The 21,067-nt window shown below is 39.5% G+C and overlaps 1 protein-coding gene across 5 annotated transcripts in view; it reads right to left on the bottom strand.

Annotated features, from left to right (window-relative positions):
* Positions 1–21,067, bottom strand: part of Reps2 (RALBP1 associated Eps domain containing 2) — a 250,961-nt gene that overhangs the window by 9,218 nt on the left and 220,676 nt on the right. For all 5 annotated transcript variants that reach the window (XM_038316094.1, XM_038316092.1, XM_038316096.1 and 2 more), the window contains 3 exons: positions 20,612–20,698; positions 17,317–17,462; positions 5,070–5,175 (listed from right to left, as the gene is read on the bottom strand). In XM_038316094.1, coding sequence (XP_038172022.1) covers positions 5,070–5,175; positions 17,317–17,462; positions 20,612–20,698 — 339 coding nt within the window. The remainder of the gene's footprint in view (positions 1–5,069; positions 5,176–17,316; positions 17,463–20,611; positions 20,699–21,067) is intronic.

Here is a 21,067-nt window from a genome sequence, read left to right on the forward strand (position 1 = left end):
CAACAGCATTTTTTTTTTTTAGTTTCCAGCATACAAATCTTATGTGTGTTCTGATAGATTTGTACCAAAGTATTTCATTTGGGGAAGGAGGCCAGCTATCATAAAGTGGAACTTTAAGAAAATTCCATTACCGATTATTTACGACTTATACGCAGGAATATGACTGATTATTTTGCATATTGGTTGTATATCCTGGGACTGTCACAAATTCAACTGAACAATAAAATTGTTTTTAAAATCCAATTTGCAATAGTGTCACAAAAATTTGGACAATTTGTCAAAAGATATATAAGACTTATATACTCAAATCTCAAAACCACTCAGGAGAAATTTAGAAGAGAAATACTTGTAGAAACTCCTATACTTTCAGATTACCAAAATCAGCATGGTAAACATGTCAGCTCTCTTTAAATTGGTTGACAGATTCAATGCAAATCTAACCGTAATCCTAACAAGTTTGTATTTTGTGATACTTTCCTACCAATTCTCAATTTTGCATGAGACAATGCAAATATCCAATGGAATCATGAAAATGAACATGTTGAAATTTTTATATTGCCACATTTCAAGACAGTATAAAGGCAGTAGCAATCAGGACAGTGTGAGAGTAGCAGAAGGATCCACAGAAAGACTAATGAAACAGAGTAAGAAGTCAGAACGGAACCCACAATTATAGGCCATTAGATTTAGAATAATGGCACCAAAGTGACCCAAGGGAGGAAAAGCATTTTCATCAAATGGTACTGGATTAAGGAAATACTAAAATGGGGGAAATGAACCTTAACCCTAATGTCACATCATGTACAAATTTAATTTTAAAATTAAATTAATTTAAAATTAAAAGAAGGAACAATAAAGCTGTTAGAAGAAAATATGTGAGAAGTGTTTTATAACCTAGAGGTATACAGAGTTTCTGTAATAAAGTAATAAGCTTAAGAAAAAATGGACAAATATGAATTCTATCAAAATTTGAAGTATTTGCACTTAAAAATATATAGTTGTTACATAAATAGGTGATATAAACACTAGAAGGAAATACTGACAAACATATCTAACAAATTACTAACAATCAAAATGTCAACAAAGTTATCTGCCCATGGCTCAACGGCAGTCAGGGGAGATGAAATCTCAATTTAAAAACTCACGAGGAGCGAGAACATGAGGGAGAAAGTCAGGAACGAGAGGGGTGCGTTCACTCATGGAGACGGTGGGACAGAACTAATGGGAGATCACCAACTCCAGTTGGAATGGGACTGATGGATCATGCGACCAAACCCGTCTCTCTGAGTGTGGCCAACAGCGGGGGCTGACTGAGAAGCAAAGGACAATGGCTCTGGGCTCTGATTGTTCTTCATGGACGGGCTCTGTGGGAGCCTTCTCAGCTTGGTCGATCACCTTCCTGGACCTGGGGGGAGTTGGGAGGACCTTGGTCTTAGCATAGAGTGGGGAACCCTGATGGCTCCTTGGCCTTGAGAGGGAGGGAGGGGAGGTATGGGTGGAGGGGAGGGGAGGGAAGGGGGAGAAGGAGGGGAGAGAAAGGGGAGAAGGAGGGGAGGGAGGGGGGAGGAGGAGGGAAGGAGATGGAAATTTTTAAATATAAAAAAAAATAAACCATGAGAGAAAAAAAAAAAAAACTCACCCAAAAAAAGTCAGATGTAGGGGCACATACATGTAATCCCAACACTCAAGAGAATGAGATAGGAAGATTCTGAGTTCAAGGCCAGCCTGGATTACACATGGAGACATTCTCAAAAACAAAAAACAAAAATAACAAAAAGTCCTCTAGTTTGAAAATATACTTTACATATAAAGTAAATGACATAATTAGTCATCAAGGAAAAAATTACCTTATCCTAGTCCAGGTTAAAATAAACAAAAATAACACCAAATGTTGGAAAAGATTTTAAATCCTCACACATTAATGGGTAGAGTATAAAATGCTATAACCACATTTTTAAAGGCACACCTATTTCTAATAAAATCAGTCACATATACTTACTATGGTAGTTTGACTAGGAATGCCCCTAGAAGCTCATATATTTGAGTCTCCAGTTGGTAGGGACTACTTGGGAAGGAATAGGTGTGGTCTTGTTGGAGGAAGTGTGTCACTGGGAGGCAGGCTTTGAGCTTTCAAAAGTCCACCCAGACCCAATCCCTCTCTCTGCCTGAAACTTTCAGATAAGATGTAGGCTCTCAGCTACTGCTCCAGGACTCTGCCTGACTGCCTGCTGCCATGATCCCCACCATAATGGTCATAGATTCACCCTCTGAAGCTGCAAATAAACCCATGCTATTAACTGCTTTCTTTTCTAAGTTGCCTGGGTCATGGTATCTCTTCACAGCAATATAAAAGTAATGAAGACACTTACCATATTTTCAACTAATCCTGTTTCTAGGATAAATGAGAATATATTTCTATACAAAAACATGTCTAAAGTTTCTAGGGAGCACTCTTGTCAGAAATGGAACAAATACACAAAGCCTCCCTGCAAGGCTCATGGAACATTTTTGGAGAGGAAGCAAAAAGAATATAAGAGCCACATGTTATAAGGAGCACTAGGCAAAATAGTGTTTTCTGAACATGACAGAGGCACTGCACTCATGAACCCACAGAAGTTATGATCACCTGTACAAGATCAAGTGAGTGAACATTCAAACATGGATGACAAGAGCCCAGAAGCCCCACCGGCAGGCAGAGGAACTATTGGCAAATGATGGCTGCTACCCAAAGGAGAGTCAGTTTTCTTTAGGGGTGGGGTGCCTTCTAAGTTGACCAGCTAACTGCAGTAGATGGTCCCACACCCACAAATATAGAGGCAGCACAAGTTTGACTCAGTGGGGTATTAAAAAAGATATGAGGGAGAAGGATGAAAAGGATCAAAACACATAAAACGCATAGCATGAAATTCTCAGGGTAAGTACAAATATGTTATTAAAGAAACATGCTCAATGATGCAGCTTTATTCACAATGTTCTAAAACTGTTAACAGATCAAATTTTCATCAAGAGACCTGATAATGAAACCGCGGCATATTCACTCAGTGGGGTATTAAGCAGCAACGAAAGGAGCGAATTCTTCATGCATACAAAAAATAAATGAACCTCAAAGACTTTATACAAAAGTATTTGTTGTAGGATACCATCATATGCAGTTACAGAACAGATAATACTGTGGTAGAAAATAGTCAGAATGGTGGCTGCCCGGTAGCAGGGTACAAGTAAAATGGGAGGGAAAGTGAGGAAACTTCTTATGGTGATGGCACTGGCCCCTTAATCCATAGAATATACATTTGCTACAAGATCCAAAAGTGTACAGTTAAGATTTGTGCGTGTTAAATTTCACATCATAAGAAAAACCTGTAAAAGAAATGAACTCTATGAGTCTAGCCTGTGCTGCATACATAGTGAATTCCAGAACAGAAGGGACTATGTAAAGAGACCCAGTCTCCAATAAAAACTTGAACTCTAGTTAACAATATGCATGCTGAAGTATTTAGAGAATGTTTACAGATGTTGGTAATTTATTTGAATGTGTGTCAAAATTTAAATAAACTGGTGAATAGAGGAGATAGACAAACTGACATGCACATAATAAAACAAGTATAATAAAATTTTAGTAACAGAACTGAAGAAGTGGTTGTACAAATATTCACTGTACAATCCTTCCAAATTTCCTATGTATTTAAAAGTTCTGTAATAAAATATCTTGTCAGAGGTATGAGGCACAGAAAAGAAAGTCAGGGATGGAAGGAACTAAAGAATTCTAAAGCAGCACCCATAGAGTAGAAGGCAAAGGAGAAAAGCACAGTATCTCAATCACAAACACTCTTTTTAGATGGGCACAGTGGTACAGACCTGACATCCCAGAGCTCAGGAAGATGAAGCAGGAGGATTTTGAGTTCTAGAACAGCCTGAGCCACACATGAAGGCCCCATCTTTAAAAAAAATAAAAGTAATTTTAGAGGAAAGGATGACCATTTATGTAGATTCCTCTAAGATATTAATTAATAAATTAGTTAACTAATTAAACAAATGGAAGCTCATTGTATTTGGTCATTAGAAGAATGTTGAAAGGCAGCAAGACCACACTAAGATGGGAGAGAGAGAAAACAGTGAGAAAGTAAAAGCAGTGAGTGAGAATAATTTCTAAGAAAATGCATATGACGGAGACCAGAGAAATGAAGCAGTAATTACCCAAGGGGAAGCACTAATGCTGGGCTGGAGTTGTGCATGTATGGGGTGAGAATGACCCTATAAGATCATATATCCCACTAAAACATGTTCAAGCCCTAACTCCCAGGACCTGTAAACATGAATTTACATGCAAACAGAATCACGTGAGGATGACATCATGCTATATTATATTGGGCCCCAATCTGGTGGCTGGTGCCCTTAATCAGAAAGATGATAAAATAAGAACAGATAACAGACAAGACACCAGAAGAATGCCATGTGACAATAGATACAGATAGTGAAGCTTTTTATGTACAGGTCAAGGAATGGCAAGGATTACCAGGAATTCCCTGGAGCTGGGAAGTTGTAAAAAAAAAAAAAAGACATCATCTCTAAAGCCTTCAAAAACAGCACAGCTCTGATGACACCTTGATTTCAACTCCAGAGCCATGAGAGAATAAAGCACTATTGTATTAAAGTCACTGCATTTGTGGTATATAGTTAGAGCAGCCTGAGAAACTGATGGAGAGAAACAAGGGAGAAAAACAGGGCCAATGTCCTTGAGAAAGTGAAATGGACCTGTTTCCAAGGTACCAGAAAAGGGGTTAACCCAGGCTGCCTACTTCCACAAAAGTGTAACATCATTCATAGAAGATCTAAACAATTATGATGTTACTCAGAAGTTTTGGGCAACAAAGAATACAGAGTTTGTTAGTGGCTTTGTTTCCTGCACAGTACACAGCCTCCATATTGAGTTACTAATCTTAGTCTAAGCATTCAAGAAGCAACCATTGAAACTTCAATATGCTCATTCTCTAAAAGGAGTGGAGATTTAGTGATTGAAACACAAAGTCAGGGTAAAGTGAGGGAATCCAAATGTGGGAACCACTCCTTACCTTCAGCTGCTGCTGAAGCTCGCTGTTCAAGCGGGCCAGCACTGCATTGGCCTCTTTATTTTTGCGGATGGCAGTCTGAATTGCCTTCTTCTGTTTGGAAGACTGCCTGTAAAATAGTACAAACATTTTGATGAAAAGAGACTTAGAGCTCTGGACCCTTCCTCACAAGTCAGAACTCAGATTCATGAGAGGTGCTAAGCTGACAAAGGTTAACATCCCATGGCTCCAAAAATAACATCTCTGCTGGGGGACAATAGTCTTGTACTTTGTAAAGATTTGTCACTTGTATTTTAATAAAACGTTGATTGGACAGTAGACAGGCAGGAAGTATAGGCGGGGAAACCAGGCAGGAAATGGAGGCATGGCAATGAGAACAGGAGAATTCTGGGAAGAGGAAAGCTCAGTCTGCAGTCGTCACCCAGATGCAGAGGAAGCAAGATGAAAATGTCTCACTGATAAAGGTGCCAAGCCACATGGCTAGCATAGACAAGAATAATGGGCCAATTTAAGAAGCAAGAATTAGTTAATAAGAAAATCCTTAATTACTAGGACAACTAGTTTATAATTAATGTAAGTTTCTGTGGGTTTCATTGGCACTGAAAAGCTGCAGGATCAGGCAGGACAGAAACCTCAGTCAGCAAATGGTGCCAATGTGGACAACTGAATCCACTTAAAACCTGAGAGAGTATGAGAAGGAATTCTAGACAAAAAAGAACAAAATTAAGCATGGCTTCTTGGTAGCATTTTTTTCAGGTAGACTCTGTTTACAGGAAGCAAGCTCGTCTCGTTTAAGAGAGGCTTCCTGACTCAGCTTTAGCTGAAAAAATAACTTTTGCAGCCTCACCACAAAATGCTTAAATGCTGTTTATGAATAGGCAACAGCATGCTTCTTGGTGGTGGCAGGGAATTTGAAACGCCATAGAGTTGTGGCAACAAAGATGGCTCTGGCCAGTACCTCCACCATGAGGCTAGACTCTCAGAAAGCTAAGGAATGGGGTGGATCCAGCCATCAAAGCCACGGCTTTAATCCTAGCAAATTAAAGACTCATGTGGTCATAAGAAGAGATATACAGTAAAGATAGATTCAAAGATGAAGAAAACCTCTAAATCGTCTACAGTGTGTTTAAAAATATATGTAGGCTTGTGAGAAAAAAGAAAATGGATTAAGTCCTTAAAATAAAAAAGAAAGAGAGTAGTTGGGTATGGTGGTGCATGCCTTTAATCCCAACACTTGGGAGGCAGAGGCAGGCAGATCTTTGTGAGTTCAAGGACAGCCCAGAGTGAGTGCCAGGACAGCCAAAGATGCACAGAGAAACCTAGTCTCAAAAAACTCAAAAATTAAAAATAAAAATAAAAGAAATGGGTTTAAAATAAAGTCACATAATGATGGAAAATACATAAAGAGTCTGGATACTGTATGTTATTGTGTTGTCTTTGAATTTTTTGAATGCTGAGAAAGGAGCAACAGATGCTAAAAGACATTTGATTATAAATGCTGCTAGATTAATTTAACATATATATTTTGAAAATGTCTTGACTTTAAAATTTAAGTCAAAAGATATGTTACTATGGAGAAGAGGTTTTGCTTTTGTTTCCATAGGAAAGGAGAGGCTGTGGATTCATCCTGGGCTAAGAAAAATCAGGTTTGATCAAGGAAAAGCCCCTGAGAAATCTCCAATAGAAGTGCATGGCCCAGATGTCTGAGTTCTACATCCAGAAGAGCCTCAAGACTGCTGGCTGAGATGATCAAGCCTCACAGAATTTTCCAATCAGGACTTGAACATAATCTTAATTTTTCTTTAGGTCCCTAGAAGATTATCAGCACCCCCAATCAGCAGGAAGTAGCCAAGAACACTATACCCACATTCTCCCCAAAATGGATCATGCATGTTTTTCTTTGTTTAGATTGTTGGTTACAAGTTGTTATGGATAATGGTCAGGAAAAAAGCTAAACAAAGGACATTAGATTCAGAGTTCTTGTTTTGAAAAAGGGGGGGGGGGTGCTGTGGGACAATTGTCTTGTACTCTGTAAAGATTTGTCACTTGTATTTTAATAAAACGTTGATTGGACAGTAGCCAGGAAGGGGAAACCAGGCAGGAAATAGAGCCAGGGCAATCAGAACAGGAGAATTCTGGGAAGAGGAAAGCTCAGTTTGTAGTCGTCACCCAGATGCAGAGGAAGCAAAAATGAGAATGTCTCACTGATAAAGGTACCAAGCCACATGGCTAACATAGACAAGAATAATGGGCCAATTTAAGAAGCAAGAATTAGTTAATAAGAGAAGACTTGAGCTACTAGGCCAACTTGTTTATAATTAATATACGTCTCTGTGTGTTTCATTGGTGCTGAATGGGTGTGGGATCAGGCAGGACAGAAACCTCCGTCAACACATTTCATATTCCCAAGCCAGCAAGCCAGCAGGCAGGCAGGCCCACACCAAAATGAAACAACTTTGTCAGGATGAATTATTTACACCTTAAGCTACTCCCCATTTTACAACTTGAATAAAGGCTGTAAATTGGGCCTTTTCAAACATTTGTGTTCCAGTTATTACAAGACATTTTTAATAAGCATTTTTCTGATAATTTCTATTAGCTGAATGGTCTTTGTAGAAGCATTATTGGAATCTACTTCAGTGGACAAGACATGCAGGAGAACACAATATTTTCTTAAGAAAAAATTCTACATTGATTTAGCAAAACTGCCTAATTCTACTTTATTTTGTTATAAGGGAGGGAAGAAAGTACATGGAGGGAGATGGAGGAACAGGAAGAGAGACAGAATGTGAACTTTAATATGTACCAAAATATATGTGAGGCACTTGAGGAAAACAGAGAATGCTTTTGTACCAGCATACTTTAGCTAAATCAGTACTAAATTCAAAGAACAGGTATAACTAGGACAATTATGTGCAACTGGGGAGATCACATGCAACCAAGGCGATCATGTGTAACTAGGGATATCACATGTAACTGGGGAGATCATGTGTAACTAGGGCATGTAACTAGAGAAATCATGTGTAACTAGGGAAATGATGTGTAACTAGGGAGATCATGTGTAACTGGGGAATCATGTGTAACCAGGGTGATCATGTGTAACTAGGACAATCATATGTAGCTGGGGAATCATGTGTAACTGGGGAGATCGTGTGTAACTAGAGAAATCATGTGTAACTGGAAAGATCATGTGTTGCACTTGGGCCTATTAAAGTCTCTGCTTACACTGTTTGGCCATAATTCTTAGTACCCTCTTAATCTTCTAAAACTGTCCATGGTGGGACTGATAAATCAACGTGGTCACCACAAGTATAACTTACAAACTATTATTACCAAAGCAAGAAACACAATAAAAAGGCAATTCATACACTCCTAGAAAAACAACTATATTTTCAATAACTGTTAAATGGGTTCTAGTCCAGATCAACCATACACATATGATGACTATTTCCTGGAGGGGTACACTATGCTAGTCACCCTGCTAATCTGTAGAAAACACAGTCCCTTCTGCAATAAGTTTAAAGGCTATTTGTTCCAGCGATGTAGAAGGAAAAATGAAGCTTCAGAGGTCTGCTCTTTTTAATAAACAGAGATTGCATTTACAGTTGTAATTATGGGATTCAAACTCTGGTAAAGCCAAGTGCTTTACCTACTGAGCCATCTCCCCTACTTCGTAAAAAATAATTTCATTAGCATGTATTCATTGTGCAAAGTGAAAGGTTTCTTTCATAATGACATTTTCATTCAAATGCATCATGCACTTTGGCCAATAGTCACTATTCAAAACCCTTTCCTGTCCTGCTTCCTCTCCCACTAGGTCCCATCCTCTTCACAAATGCCCCCTTTTTATTCTAAGGTTGCACATACATGTGTATGAGTGTGTGCTCTGTGTGTGTGTGTGTGTGTGTGTGTGTGTGAAAAAGAGAGGGAGGGAGAGTTATCTAGGTTCCACATATAAAGTTTTTAATTCATAACTCCTTTACTGAATGAATAATATATGCAAAAATACAATAAAAGTAAACTAATAATACAAATTTGAAAATAAAACCAATATAACATATATACATAGCATGAGAATGTCTGAATTTTGATACATGATGCATTCCTTTGCTTTATAACACATTTAAATGTCTATTAGATAAAAACTGTGCTTCTATCCAATTTTAGTGCTTTTTCCAAAGCACTGTCTATTTTACTTTGAGATATGTGATATTCAGACATTTGTTAAAGTACATAGATTCGGTTTCAATGGCACATCTATAGATCTTGCTATTCTGGTAACATCTTGAATAGCATCTACCTCTGAGCAAGTACTATCTAAAGTTCTAAAACTGTTGAACCTTGAAATCAAATTTATTTCAGTTGTGGGTTTTTAATAAATTGAGATGAAATAAAATTCACTCCTTCCTCCCTGCAGGAACACAGAGCTATTGTTGAAGTATAGAAACTCAAGACTGTCTTTCTACTTGAAAGAACATTAATTACTAATACTTCTGGTAAGACAATAAATGTTCCAGGATAATATTCAATATATGTACAAAGATTACACTAAATATCAACAACCAAAAGAACACAACAAAAAAAAGTAGAAATAGAAAAACACAATGGCCTGTAAAGAGGCCACGTTTCGGAGTGGGACAAAATCTGCAAACACAACAGCTCTAATAGTGGCTCTCTATTCAGAACACAGAGTTCTCAACACCCACAGCGCTAGCACTTGTCTCTCTGCTTCGTGACTGCACATCTGCCAGCGCCAGCACCAGCAGCAGCCTCGTGTGCCTGCCACCATGCCTCCCTACCATGGTACACTGTAGCTCTTCAAACCATGAGCCAACATGAACCCTTCTTTCCTTTAAAAAAGAAGAAAATCAAAATTCAGCAGTTTTAAAAAAGAATTAGAAAATCACCAAAGGATAGGAAGAGATTTATCATCAAAGAGGGTATGCGGTGCCAAATATACAAAGGAAAGCTTTCAACATCACTAGCCTTTAGAGAAATACAAACTAAGATCACAATGGCACAGTTACATACCACTAAAATTAAAAAAGGAACACCAAACGCTTGCAAGGACATGGAGAAACTCAGTGTCTCATACATTGCTGGTGGGACTGTGACATGGTACTGCATTCTGAAAGATAACTTAGTAGTTTCTTTTCAAACTACACATATGCTTAGCAGACAGTCTCAAAAATCACAGTTCAGGATGCTCATCCCAAAGAAAGAAAAATAGATATACAAATAAAAACCTGTGCAGAGATGCTTATAGCAACTGTATTTGTGATCTTCAACAACTATATACAGTCAAAATATTACTTACTAAGAGAATGTCTAAACAACTTGTTATAGCCATACCACAGGATGCTGCTTTGTAGTGTGGATAATATACACATCTGTCCATTTAGATGGATGTTAAGGGATGCAAGCTTTCCTTTTTTAGAATAAGTGTCCTGGACTGTGATTTTTTGTATTATATGCTAAATGTATGCTGAGAGAATAAAAACCATCAAATCCAAAAGGTCATTGCTACATGATTCCATTTATGTAGTGTGCTTGAAATGACAAAATTATAGGAATGGAAAATTAGACAAGTGTTTGCTAGGGGTTATAAATGTTAGAGAATAGAAGGTAGTTGTGACGCCAGCATGTTGATTATAGTGATCACTACACAAATCTATACAATATGACAACACGTAATAAAATGGTATAGAACTATCCCTAGTTAGGTTAAATGTAATCAGTGGTACAAACTACATGAAAGATAAACAAGCTTTCTTGGTATTATATTTTGTTAGTTTCTGTGAATCTATATAGTTCACAGCAAGAAGTCAATCAGAATTAGATGCCTCTCCATCCTTAAACTACCACTATGCTATGTGAGTCGGCATAGAATAGCGTCTCCTTCTCCAGGAACTGTCTCCATCACCTCCCTCCACCTACATGGGTAGATGCCTTGTTGAGAAAGGTAACACATACCCTTTAGAAGACTAGAAAAATTTCAGGCGCTCAAAGGTCTGCAGTCCCCTTTAACGATCCATTCCTGTCACTATTTTCTACAAATCACCCCTACATCTTCACAAGGAATATGGTTACTTAAAGTCCTTCGTGGCTCAAGAAAGAATGTGCTATGATATTCTAAGTCTCCCCCATCCTCGAATTTGCAACCACAAGAGTTCTAAGTAAAGCCAAGATTAGGTCCCAAATCAGACACAATGTTAGGCCTAGAGCAACTGTTAACAGTTCATGGAAGGTGTTTTTCTTGCCTCTTAATTGCTTCTGAAGTTTTCACCTACAAATTTCCCTAATCCTTTTATCCCATGTTCAAATCTGAGCTACACCTTGCCAGTTTCAAAAGAGGGAGATGTGTGACTAGGTGTTCAGCAGATAACCTTGCTCCATTCCATTGCGTGTTACACTATCTGCTGATGTGGAGCAAAAGCACTGTGCAGCACTATCAACACAAAATTTTGTAGCAGAGTACCTCTCAAAACAGTTTTTTTTTTTGATGGTGTTGGGGACTGAACTCAGGGCCATGTGAATGCTAGGCAAGCTCTCTACCACTGAGCTACATCCTGAGCCCCCAAATCTATCCTTATGCCAGCTTGTGTTTAGTATCATATAAACTTCTGTTGGGCTAGACGTATGGCTACCTGCCCCACTTTCACTGGTTCATACTACTGCTGTGGTAAAATACCGTGACAAAAGCAACAGAGATAAGAAAGGGGTTCATTGGCTTACAATTCCAGGTTATAGTCTATCATAGCAGAGAAAGGGACTCATTGGCTTACAATTCCAGGTTATAGTCTATCATAGCAGAGAAAGGGACTCATTGGCTTACAATTCCAGGTTATAGTCTATCATAGCAGAGAAAGGGACTCATTGGCTTACAATTCCAGGTTATAGTCTATCATAGCAGAGAAAGGGACTCATTGGCTTACAATTCCAGGTTATAGTCTATCATAGCAGAGAAAGGGACTCATTGGCTTACAATTCCAGGTTATAGTCTATCATAGCAGAGAAAGGGACTCATTGGCTTACAATTCCAGGTTATAGTCTATCATAGCAGAGAAAGGGACTCATTGGCTTACAATTCCAGGTTATAGTCTATCATAGCAGAGAAAGGGACTCATTGGCTTACAATTCCAGGTTATAGTCTATCATAGCAGAGAAAGGGACTCATTGGCTTACAATTCCAGGTTATAGTCTATCATAGCAGAGAAAGGGACTCATTGGCTTACAATTCCAGGTTATAGTCTATCATAGCAGAGAAAGGGGTTCATTGGCTTACAATTCCAGGTTATAGTCTATCATAGCAGAGAAAGGGACTCATTGGCTTACAATTCCAGGTTATAGTCTATCATAGCAGAGAAAGGGACTCATTGGCTTACAATTCCAGGTTATAGTCTATCATAGCAGAGAAAGGGACTCATTGGCTTACAATTCCAGGTTATAGTCTATCATAGCAGAGAAAGGGACTCATTGGCTTACAATTCCAGGTTATAGTCTATCATAGCAGAGAAAGGGACTCATTGGCTTACAATTCCAGGTTATAGTCTATCATAGCAGAGAAAGGGGTTCATTGGCTTACAATTCCAGGTTATAGTCTATCATAGCAGAGAAAGGGACTCATTGGCTTACAATTCCAGGTTATAGTCTATCATAGCAGAGAAAGGGACTCATTGGCTTACAATTCCAGGTTATAGTCTATCATAGCAGAGAAAGGGATTCATTGGCTTACAATTCCAGGTTATAGTCTATCATAGCAGAGAAAGGGGTTCATTGGCTTACAATTCCAGGTTATAGTCTATCATAGCAGATAAGCCACAGTGGCAGCAACTCGAAACACCATAGCCATATCATAGCCATAGTCAAGATCAAAGAGAAATGAATGCATGCACACCTACTACTTACGTTCTCGGGACCCCAGGTGTAGGTGATGATGGCAGTCATGGTGGGCTGGATCTTCTTATATAGATTAAAAATAAAGATAGCTCCCTCACACACGTTTCTATGGGCCAACCTGATCCACACGGTTCCTTACTTAAGACCCTCTTCCTAGGTGATTCTAGGTTGTGTCAAGTTGATAGGTGAAAACTAACCATCACATCACCTAACTATAAATTATATTTCTCTGCTGCCTTGGTAGGTGAGTGAGAACATGTGACTAAGTTGTGAGCCAGTAAGACCAGAAAGATCTTAGCAATAAGCTGCTTTTTCCCATTTGTTCTTTCCCCCACTTTCTTGTGATCTGAAATATAAATATGTTGATTACAAGTTACCACTGGCCATATGGATAAAGGCAAATTCCAGGCCGGGTGGTGGTGGCGGCCTTTAATCCGAGCACTCGGGAGGCAGAGGCAGGCGGATCTCTGAGTTCGAGGCCAGCCTGGTCTACAAGAGCTAGTTCCAGGACAGGCTCTAGAAACTACAGAGAAACCCTGTCTCGAAAAACCAAAAAAAATGGCTAATTCCAAAGAAATCCAGGACAGGAAGACAATATGGCTAGCTTCCAGGACAAGAGCAGTCCTATCCTTCTGTTTAAGTATCAAACCCAAATTTTAAAAAATGCATTTTTTATTCATTCTTTGAGAATCTCATGCATGCATATAACATTTTTATTATGTTTAAAGGATATAAGATAGGCATACTTGCTCATGTCTATGAAAGGAAAGATGCAACAAAGAAACAACTAAGCAGAACTGTTTCTAAGCCAAATTTATATCTGTCATTATTAATGAGGACACATTATAAAATGTTTATTGTACATTATCTGGACTCAGCAATTTACTTAGGCAAACTTACTAATTTCTTTGTGTGGACAGTAGCAATACCAAAAGCTGAATTTGTTTCTGACAATGGTTCATTTTTGATGTTAACTTCTATAAAAGCTGATGACAGTTTAACAGCTAGTCTACTTTATTTTTAGCCTTTCTCGGGGTTCTGTTGGAGAATTAAGGCTTACAGAAAATGATTGTGACTCTTTTTCTCGTTTTTCCCAAAGACAGTACATAGCAACTAACACTGTAAATGACAGAGAAGAGGGGGAGGGGTAACAACTCTATATAACACATATCTAAGGGAATCTGAGTACACCTCTTTCAAAACTCTGCCTGGGAAAGAACTGTAGGCCAACCATTTTGTATTTTCTATCTTTTGCTCCTGGCCTTGAAAAATTATAAATGCTAAATTCCTTCCTACCATGCCAAAATCAACTAGTCTTGGAACTAAAAGAAGAAGCTCTATAAAATACTCCTGTGTGAAAGCGTAGGCCCTGACTATTCACACTGTGATCTGGCATTAGTCTCTCAGCTAAATGTCACAGGGTCACCTCACTAGCCTCAGAGTAATATGCTGAAGGACATCCACAGAAGAAATGAAAAGTAGAAAATATCATTCCAATAAACATTGTAGGGACAACTATATAATTGCCATGTCAAAGAATAAAGTTGAACCCCATCTTCACATGATATGCAAAATGAGCTCAAAATAGACCATAAATGTCAACATCAGTTATGAAGTGACAAGACTTTCAGAAGTAAACAATCTTTGTGAACTTGGAGTAGGCAATGTTTTTTTTTAATATGACACTAAAAATATAAGTGACAGCCTAGACACGGAGGTGCATACCTTCAATCCTAGAACTCAGGAGGCAGAGGCAGGTGGAGCTTGGTGAGTTCAAGGCCAGCCTGGTCTACAAATCAAGTTACAGGTCATTTAGGGCAACACAGTGAGATCCTGTCTCAAACACACACACACACACACACACACACTTTAAACTTGGCACTTCAAACTACACCAACAAAGAAAGTGAAAACACAACTAACAGAACAGGAGAAAACATTTGAAAATCAAGTATCTAACATGGGAGCTGTATTCAGACCACATAAAGAAGCCATAACTCAATTTTATGTAGGCAAATAATGAATAGATATTTATCCAAAAGTGCATTCAAATGGCCAATAAGCACAAGAAAAGATGCTCAACACTATTAATCACTAAGGAAATGCAAATCAAAACCACAATGAGACATCACATTACAATCACTAGGTAGGATATATGACTGTCTAAACTTGACCTGAAAAAAGATGATATCAATAGACATGCTAACATGGACAGGTAAAAGATCACAAGGCCTCAACCCTACATAAGGAACATTAAGAAATGCTAAGAGAAAGAGCAACAGTCTTCCTAGGGAAGAGCACACCAATTGATTATCCAATACCAAATGGCCAGCTCTGAAAAAATATACATACAAGGAACATAATACAAACTGAATATGTTCTATTTATATGTTTAAGAATGCTATATATGTGTAATAACAATTAAGGAAAAAAACAGGCCATGAATTTGAAAGAGAATAAGGGGGTACATAAAAAAGTTTGGAGGGAGAAAAGGAAGAGGAGGAATGATTTAATTATATATAATCTCAAAAAATAAAAAATATTTAATATATTACTATGTAATTGTTATTACTACATAACTACTATGTAATACATAGTATTATTTAATACTAGGTAAGTACCGATGAAGAACTAGAGAACTAGAACCCTGCTACATTGTTGGAGATGTAAAATAGAGTGGCTATTGTTAAAAACAATCTGGCACTTCCTCAATGTGCTAAACATAGCATCACCATGTACGTTCAAGTTTACCCATATGTGTATTCCCATGTGTTTTGTTTCCCAAGAGAAGCAAAAACAAAGCCCACACAGAAACATGAACACAGATAATTCTACAGTATTATTCTTAATATGCAAAAAGTTCAAATAACCCAAAAATCTGATGAATCACTGAATATCATGTGGAACATTAATTGAGCAGAATACTATTAAAATATTGGGCTCTAATTCATGCTATAACACGGATGAACCTTATAAACACTAAAAATGTAAAAGGTAGCCAAGCACAAAGGACCACATGATACATGACTATATCTTTGTAGAATATAAGCTTGTTTCCAAGAGCTGGGAAGGAAAGGGAGAGTGGGGAGTAACTTTCACTGGGCATGAGGATTCCTTTGGAGATAATAAAAGATGCTCCAAAACTGTACTGTGGGAGTAATCACATGGCTTTGTGAATATACTAAAAGACACTGAAGTATCTGATATTCAAATCATATTTCTTCAGAACTGATTCCAAAACTCAAAAATGAAATGCAACAGTTCTCTGTGTGAAAATCACTGGATGCCCTGGAATCTACTTTGGAGGGCAGTGTGACCACCACTGACTGACTAGAATTAACGTGAAGCTGAAATTAAGGAGGAAAAAAATTAGCCATCTTTGTGCCTGAAAGAAATCTGTCCCACAGGTTTGGAAGGTGAAAATGATGCAGAAAACCACTTTCTGTCCCAGCTGATGCCTTCAGGGAACTATCTCTTTAGGGAAAGAAAAGTCCTCTAAAGGATACAAAGAATCCAAATGGGACCCAGCTTCTATACAAGCTATTGACATCACCCACAGAACCTGTTGCTGTTCTTTATACAATAGTATAGCAGAAGGAAAGCTACAGAGTCCCTGAGACCTGAAGGGTCTCTACAGAAATATCACAAGGGAACTCAAGTATTAGTGATACTGGCCAGCGAGGCTCACTTCAAGTCAAGTGACAACAGCAGGATTTTGCCCTCAATGTCTCACTTAATGTCACTAGAGAAAGACTGAGTCAAGTAACAATCTTCTCAAAGACAGTTTTCTAGGTAAGAGCGGTTTGTTCAGAACACCATTATCTCCAACCTTGGTCCTGTCCATGGTGTCTCAAGCCCTCCAGTATGTGTTCCAGGTGGTAAAGCATGCAGTACAGAGAATCAGCTTGTGCTATTCAGTACTGAGATGACCAATATCAGGAACTTTACATGGTTTTTGAATCATACCCCACTTCTGCTGAAAGTTGGGTCTATGAGATAAGGCAAGAACTATTGCCCTTACCATATTGTCTCCTTCATAGCAAAATTTGAAACAACACAAAAACGGGGAAAAAAAAACGAAAAGCGAGGACAGGAAACCAAACCAAACACTAGTCTAAGATTTGCCTGCTCCTTTGGGTCAGGCTAAATCCTCTGGATTATAAAGTACCCTGTCAGATTGGGACTATTTAATTCCACCACCATCACAATAACCATCAGTGTGGCAGAGATGGCTATGCCAGCCAGAAAACTCTGTGACTAGGAAAATAGATGCAAACACATTAACAAATACAGATGCATGCAGATGTCAGAGAAAGCTCCCCAGCATCTTTTCGCTCATCTGCACCACTTACTTTTGTACTGTTGGATGAGGCTTCACCATTGCTGCAGAAGCTGCCCCTCCAACAGCAGCAGCAGGCTCTTGGCTTTCTGTAGTTTGATTTTCAGTTCTGAATTTCCTGCGAATAGGCTTTGATGGAGGCTGAGCATGTGGTGCATCCTGTGGATCAAAAATAAACCCAAAGTGTTCAAAAAGATTTGTTTAATAATCTCTCCATCCATCGTGCCACTATCCACAGCTCTGTCCCCAGGATCAGAAGACTTCTCTGTTCAAACTACATACCACAGACCTGTAGCTGATGCCTGGCTCAGCGAGTGCTACAGGGCTGCTCGCAGCAAACAGCCCACCTGCCTTTTTTAAAAAATATACTGGGGGCAAGTGGGGATGGGAACGTGAGGGACTAGGTGGGGGGAGAGTACTGAAAGATATAACTGGAAAAGGGGTCATTTCAGTGTAAGGTAGAAACCTGGTGCAAGAGAAACTCCCAGAAATCTATAAGGGTGTCCCCAGCTAAGACTCCTAGCAAAAAGGGATGCATAGCCTGAACCAGTCACTTCCTGTGACTAGGAAAATCTACCAGCCACATAACCTTTAACCTAGTCTGTTCTGCCTATGGAACATGCTGGGGTAAAGGTGACACAAAGATTGTGGGAGTGGCCAACCAATGACTGGTCCAGTCTGAGACCCATGCCATTGAAGTGAGCCCTGACGCTGCCTGGAGCACCAGGACCCAGAGACTGGATGGCCCAGAGATCTAGGATAGAACCAAACACAACTGGAGGGAAAATATGTCAATGTAGCAATGCCTAACAATATTCTGCTCTACTCATAGTCTGGTGCCTAGCCCAATAGTCATCAGAGGCTTCATCCAGCAACCAGCAGAAACAGATGCAGACCCACAGCCAAACATTAGGCCAAGCTCGGAGAATCCTGTTGAAGAGAAAGGAAAAGGATTGTAGGAGCCAGATGGGTCAAGGGCATCACAAGAAAACCTACAGAATCAACTAACCTGGGCTCACAGGAGCTCACAAAGACTGAACCAACAACCAGGGAGCCTGCATGGGACTGAACTAGGCCCTCTGCATATATGTGACAGTTGTGTAGCTTGGTCTTCTTGTGAGACTCCTAACACTGGGAGCAAGGGCTGTCTAATACCTGCTTTGGGGACCTGTTCCTCCTATTGAATTGCCTAGTCCAGCCTTAATAGAAGAGGAAGTGTCTAGTTTTACTGCAACTTGATATGCCATGCCTGGGTGATATCCCTGGGAGGCCCGATCTTTTCAGAAGAGAGAGGAGGAAGAGTAAATCAGTGTGCAGCGGAGGGCGAGGGTCTGAGAGGAGATGAGGAAGGAAAAATTGTGGTCAGGATGATAGATAGATAGATAGATAGATAGATAGATAGATAGATAGATAGATAGATAGATAGACAGACAGACAGACAGACAATTTCAACTTTGTTTTTTCCACAAGACGTGGCGTGGATATACACGCGCGCGTGCAAGGTCAGCACAAGCAGCACACGACACACAACACACACACGGGATTCGAACTCGCGGACGCGCGCACACACACTCGCGCGCGGCTCCAGACAGACAATTTCAAAGTCTCATGTTGTGTTGATCATTCTCCTACTCATGATTCCTACATGAAGTTAAACAAAAAAGTCAATGTGTTCAAGGAAGCAGTTGATCTGCTTCCTTGGAGGATTCCATGTCACCTTCCAAGGCCAGGGTCCACTCTCTTTGCTAAGAGAATGGCCTAGGAGACAATGCTGTAGAACAAGAAGAGGGTGAGAAAGGAAGTGGGGAACATGCTATTTAGTGAGTAGTGCTAGTTGTGCAGAGAACAGGGGCCCCACGACATGGTCAGGCAAAGTAAAGGTGGCAAGATGCAAGAAAAACTCCTAACATCAGCAGTGGGGGGACAAGGAGAGGGGGACCAACCAAAACAAACCCGTATGGAAATGTGATAGTGCATCTTACTGCACTGCATGGTAACTAATAAAACAGTAACAACAAAGAAGAACAAACTAGAAACAAATCATGGTACCAAGAAGGGAAGACTGTTCCACACACAGGAAGTGCTAACTGGGCCTTTAATGTCTGAACTAGATGGTCCCAGATTGTTGGTGTCTTCTTCAAAGAATTTTAAAATGATCCCAAAAAAATGGCAAAGCAGCAAGAAGCTTGACTTAAAGAGATTAAAAGCATAGTAGGCAACAAGTCAGTCTCATCATTGAACAGTATGGAAATTGCTGAAGAAATCACTGGGCTACTTGAGCTAGAGTCCCCAGGAACAACAGGCTATGTTTGGGGCTCTCTTTAATGAGGTCCAAAAGAAGAAGTTTGTTGCTAAGGGAAATAATATGGAGGATTCTATTTGATTGGCAGGCTTGAGTTATATCAGCCTTTTTTTCTCACTATACGTGTGCTTTTCTATGATACATCTGATTTGAATCATATGCATCCCAATCATGCATAGACATAAGATGGCAAATAGGAGGATTTCCTTAAAAGTTCATGCTGAAGACACAGTTTGTCTTAATGCACATGTATCCAAAAGTAGCTCAGGCCAGATGGACTCCCTGTGTCTCATCCCTGATATGCTCTGGGGCATTTTTCAAAGGAAATTGACCACAAAAGAATAACTACTAAATAAATGACAAGGCAGAAGTAATTTATGCCATTGTTTGAAGTGGGGAATACACGAAACTTCATGCAAGGAAGAGCCCTAGGTTTCTGGGTGAGTGGTGTGTGCATATCCAAAACCAAGTGGAGTCCAAAGTTGCTAAGCTATTCCTATACTAACCTGCCTCATTCACAGATGTATGAAGTCTTACTAAAGCCATCCAGCTCTTCCCGCATTTTAAAAGTATTTATTTTTATATTTTATATGGATGTGCCCAAGTGTATGTATGTGTCCCATATGTGTGCAGTGCCCACAGAAGTCAGAATGCAATGAGCCACCATATGGGAGTTGGGAACTGAATCCAGGTCCTATGCAAGAGCAGTAAACACTCTTAACCTCTAAGCTATCTCTGCTGGCCCTCCATATTTTTTGATCTTGCCCAAAGCAAGGCAGCCATGTTTAGCTAGAAGGTTGAGGTGAGTCAAACTTGCCAGGGACATCCACAGTCCAGCCCTAGAACCTCCAGGATCCTAATTTTCAGAAAGAATTCATGCTTCAGAGCTGTGAATCAGTCACATTCACCTCGGTGGAAACTTTAAAGTGGTAGACTTGTAAGAAGCCCAGAGGTGGGTCTTTATACTCTTTATACCAGCACAGCGATTTCTTTCTGCTGCTCTTACCTTCTTTGATGGACTACTTTCTGCAGCTTGGGAAGGAGCTCTGTTCAGCTGAGGGTGTAAGTCAGCTTCAGACACTGGCTCAGACTGCTACAAGATCAAAGAGAAGGCATACATAAGGTAAACATATGACAAAAAACACTCTGGAAAAGTAACTTGGAGAGACCAAGTCACACTGATCTCGACTAAGTGGCAGGCAAGCTCAGTTAAGTCTGTTGATGCTTGGGCAAAATTCTCCACCAGAGACTGTGCTATTCCCTTCCACATCTCCGCCAGTATCATTCAAGAAAAAGAACCATGATCATCTCATATATTTTCACATATAGATTTCTTAAAACCCAATACTTTACAAAAACTATAAAAATTATCAGAGGAGAAATGATGTGGGATGTCCTTCTGTATACATGTTTTGCTTTTATTGGATGATGAATAAAGCTGTTTGAGCCAATGCTTAGCAGA

The sequence above is a fragment of the Arvicola amphibius genome, chromosome X, assembly GCF_903992535.2.
Source record: "Arvicola amphibius chromosome X, mArvAmp1.2, whole genome shotgun sequence".
NCBI lineage: Eukaryota > Metazoa > Chordata > Mammalia > Rodentia > Cricetidae > Arvicola > Arvicola amphibius.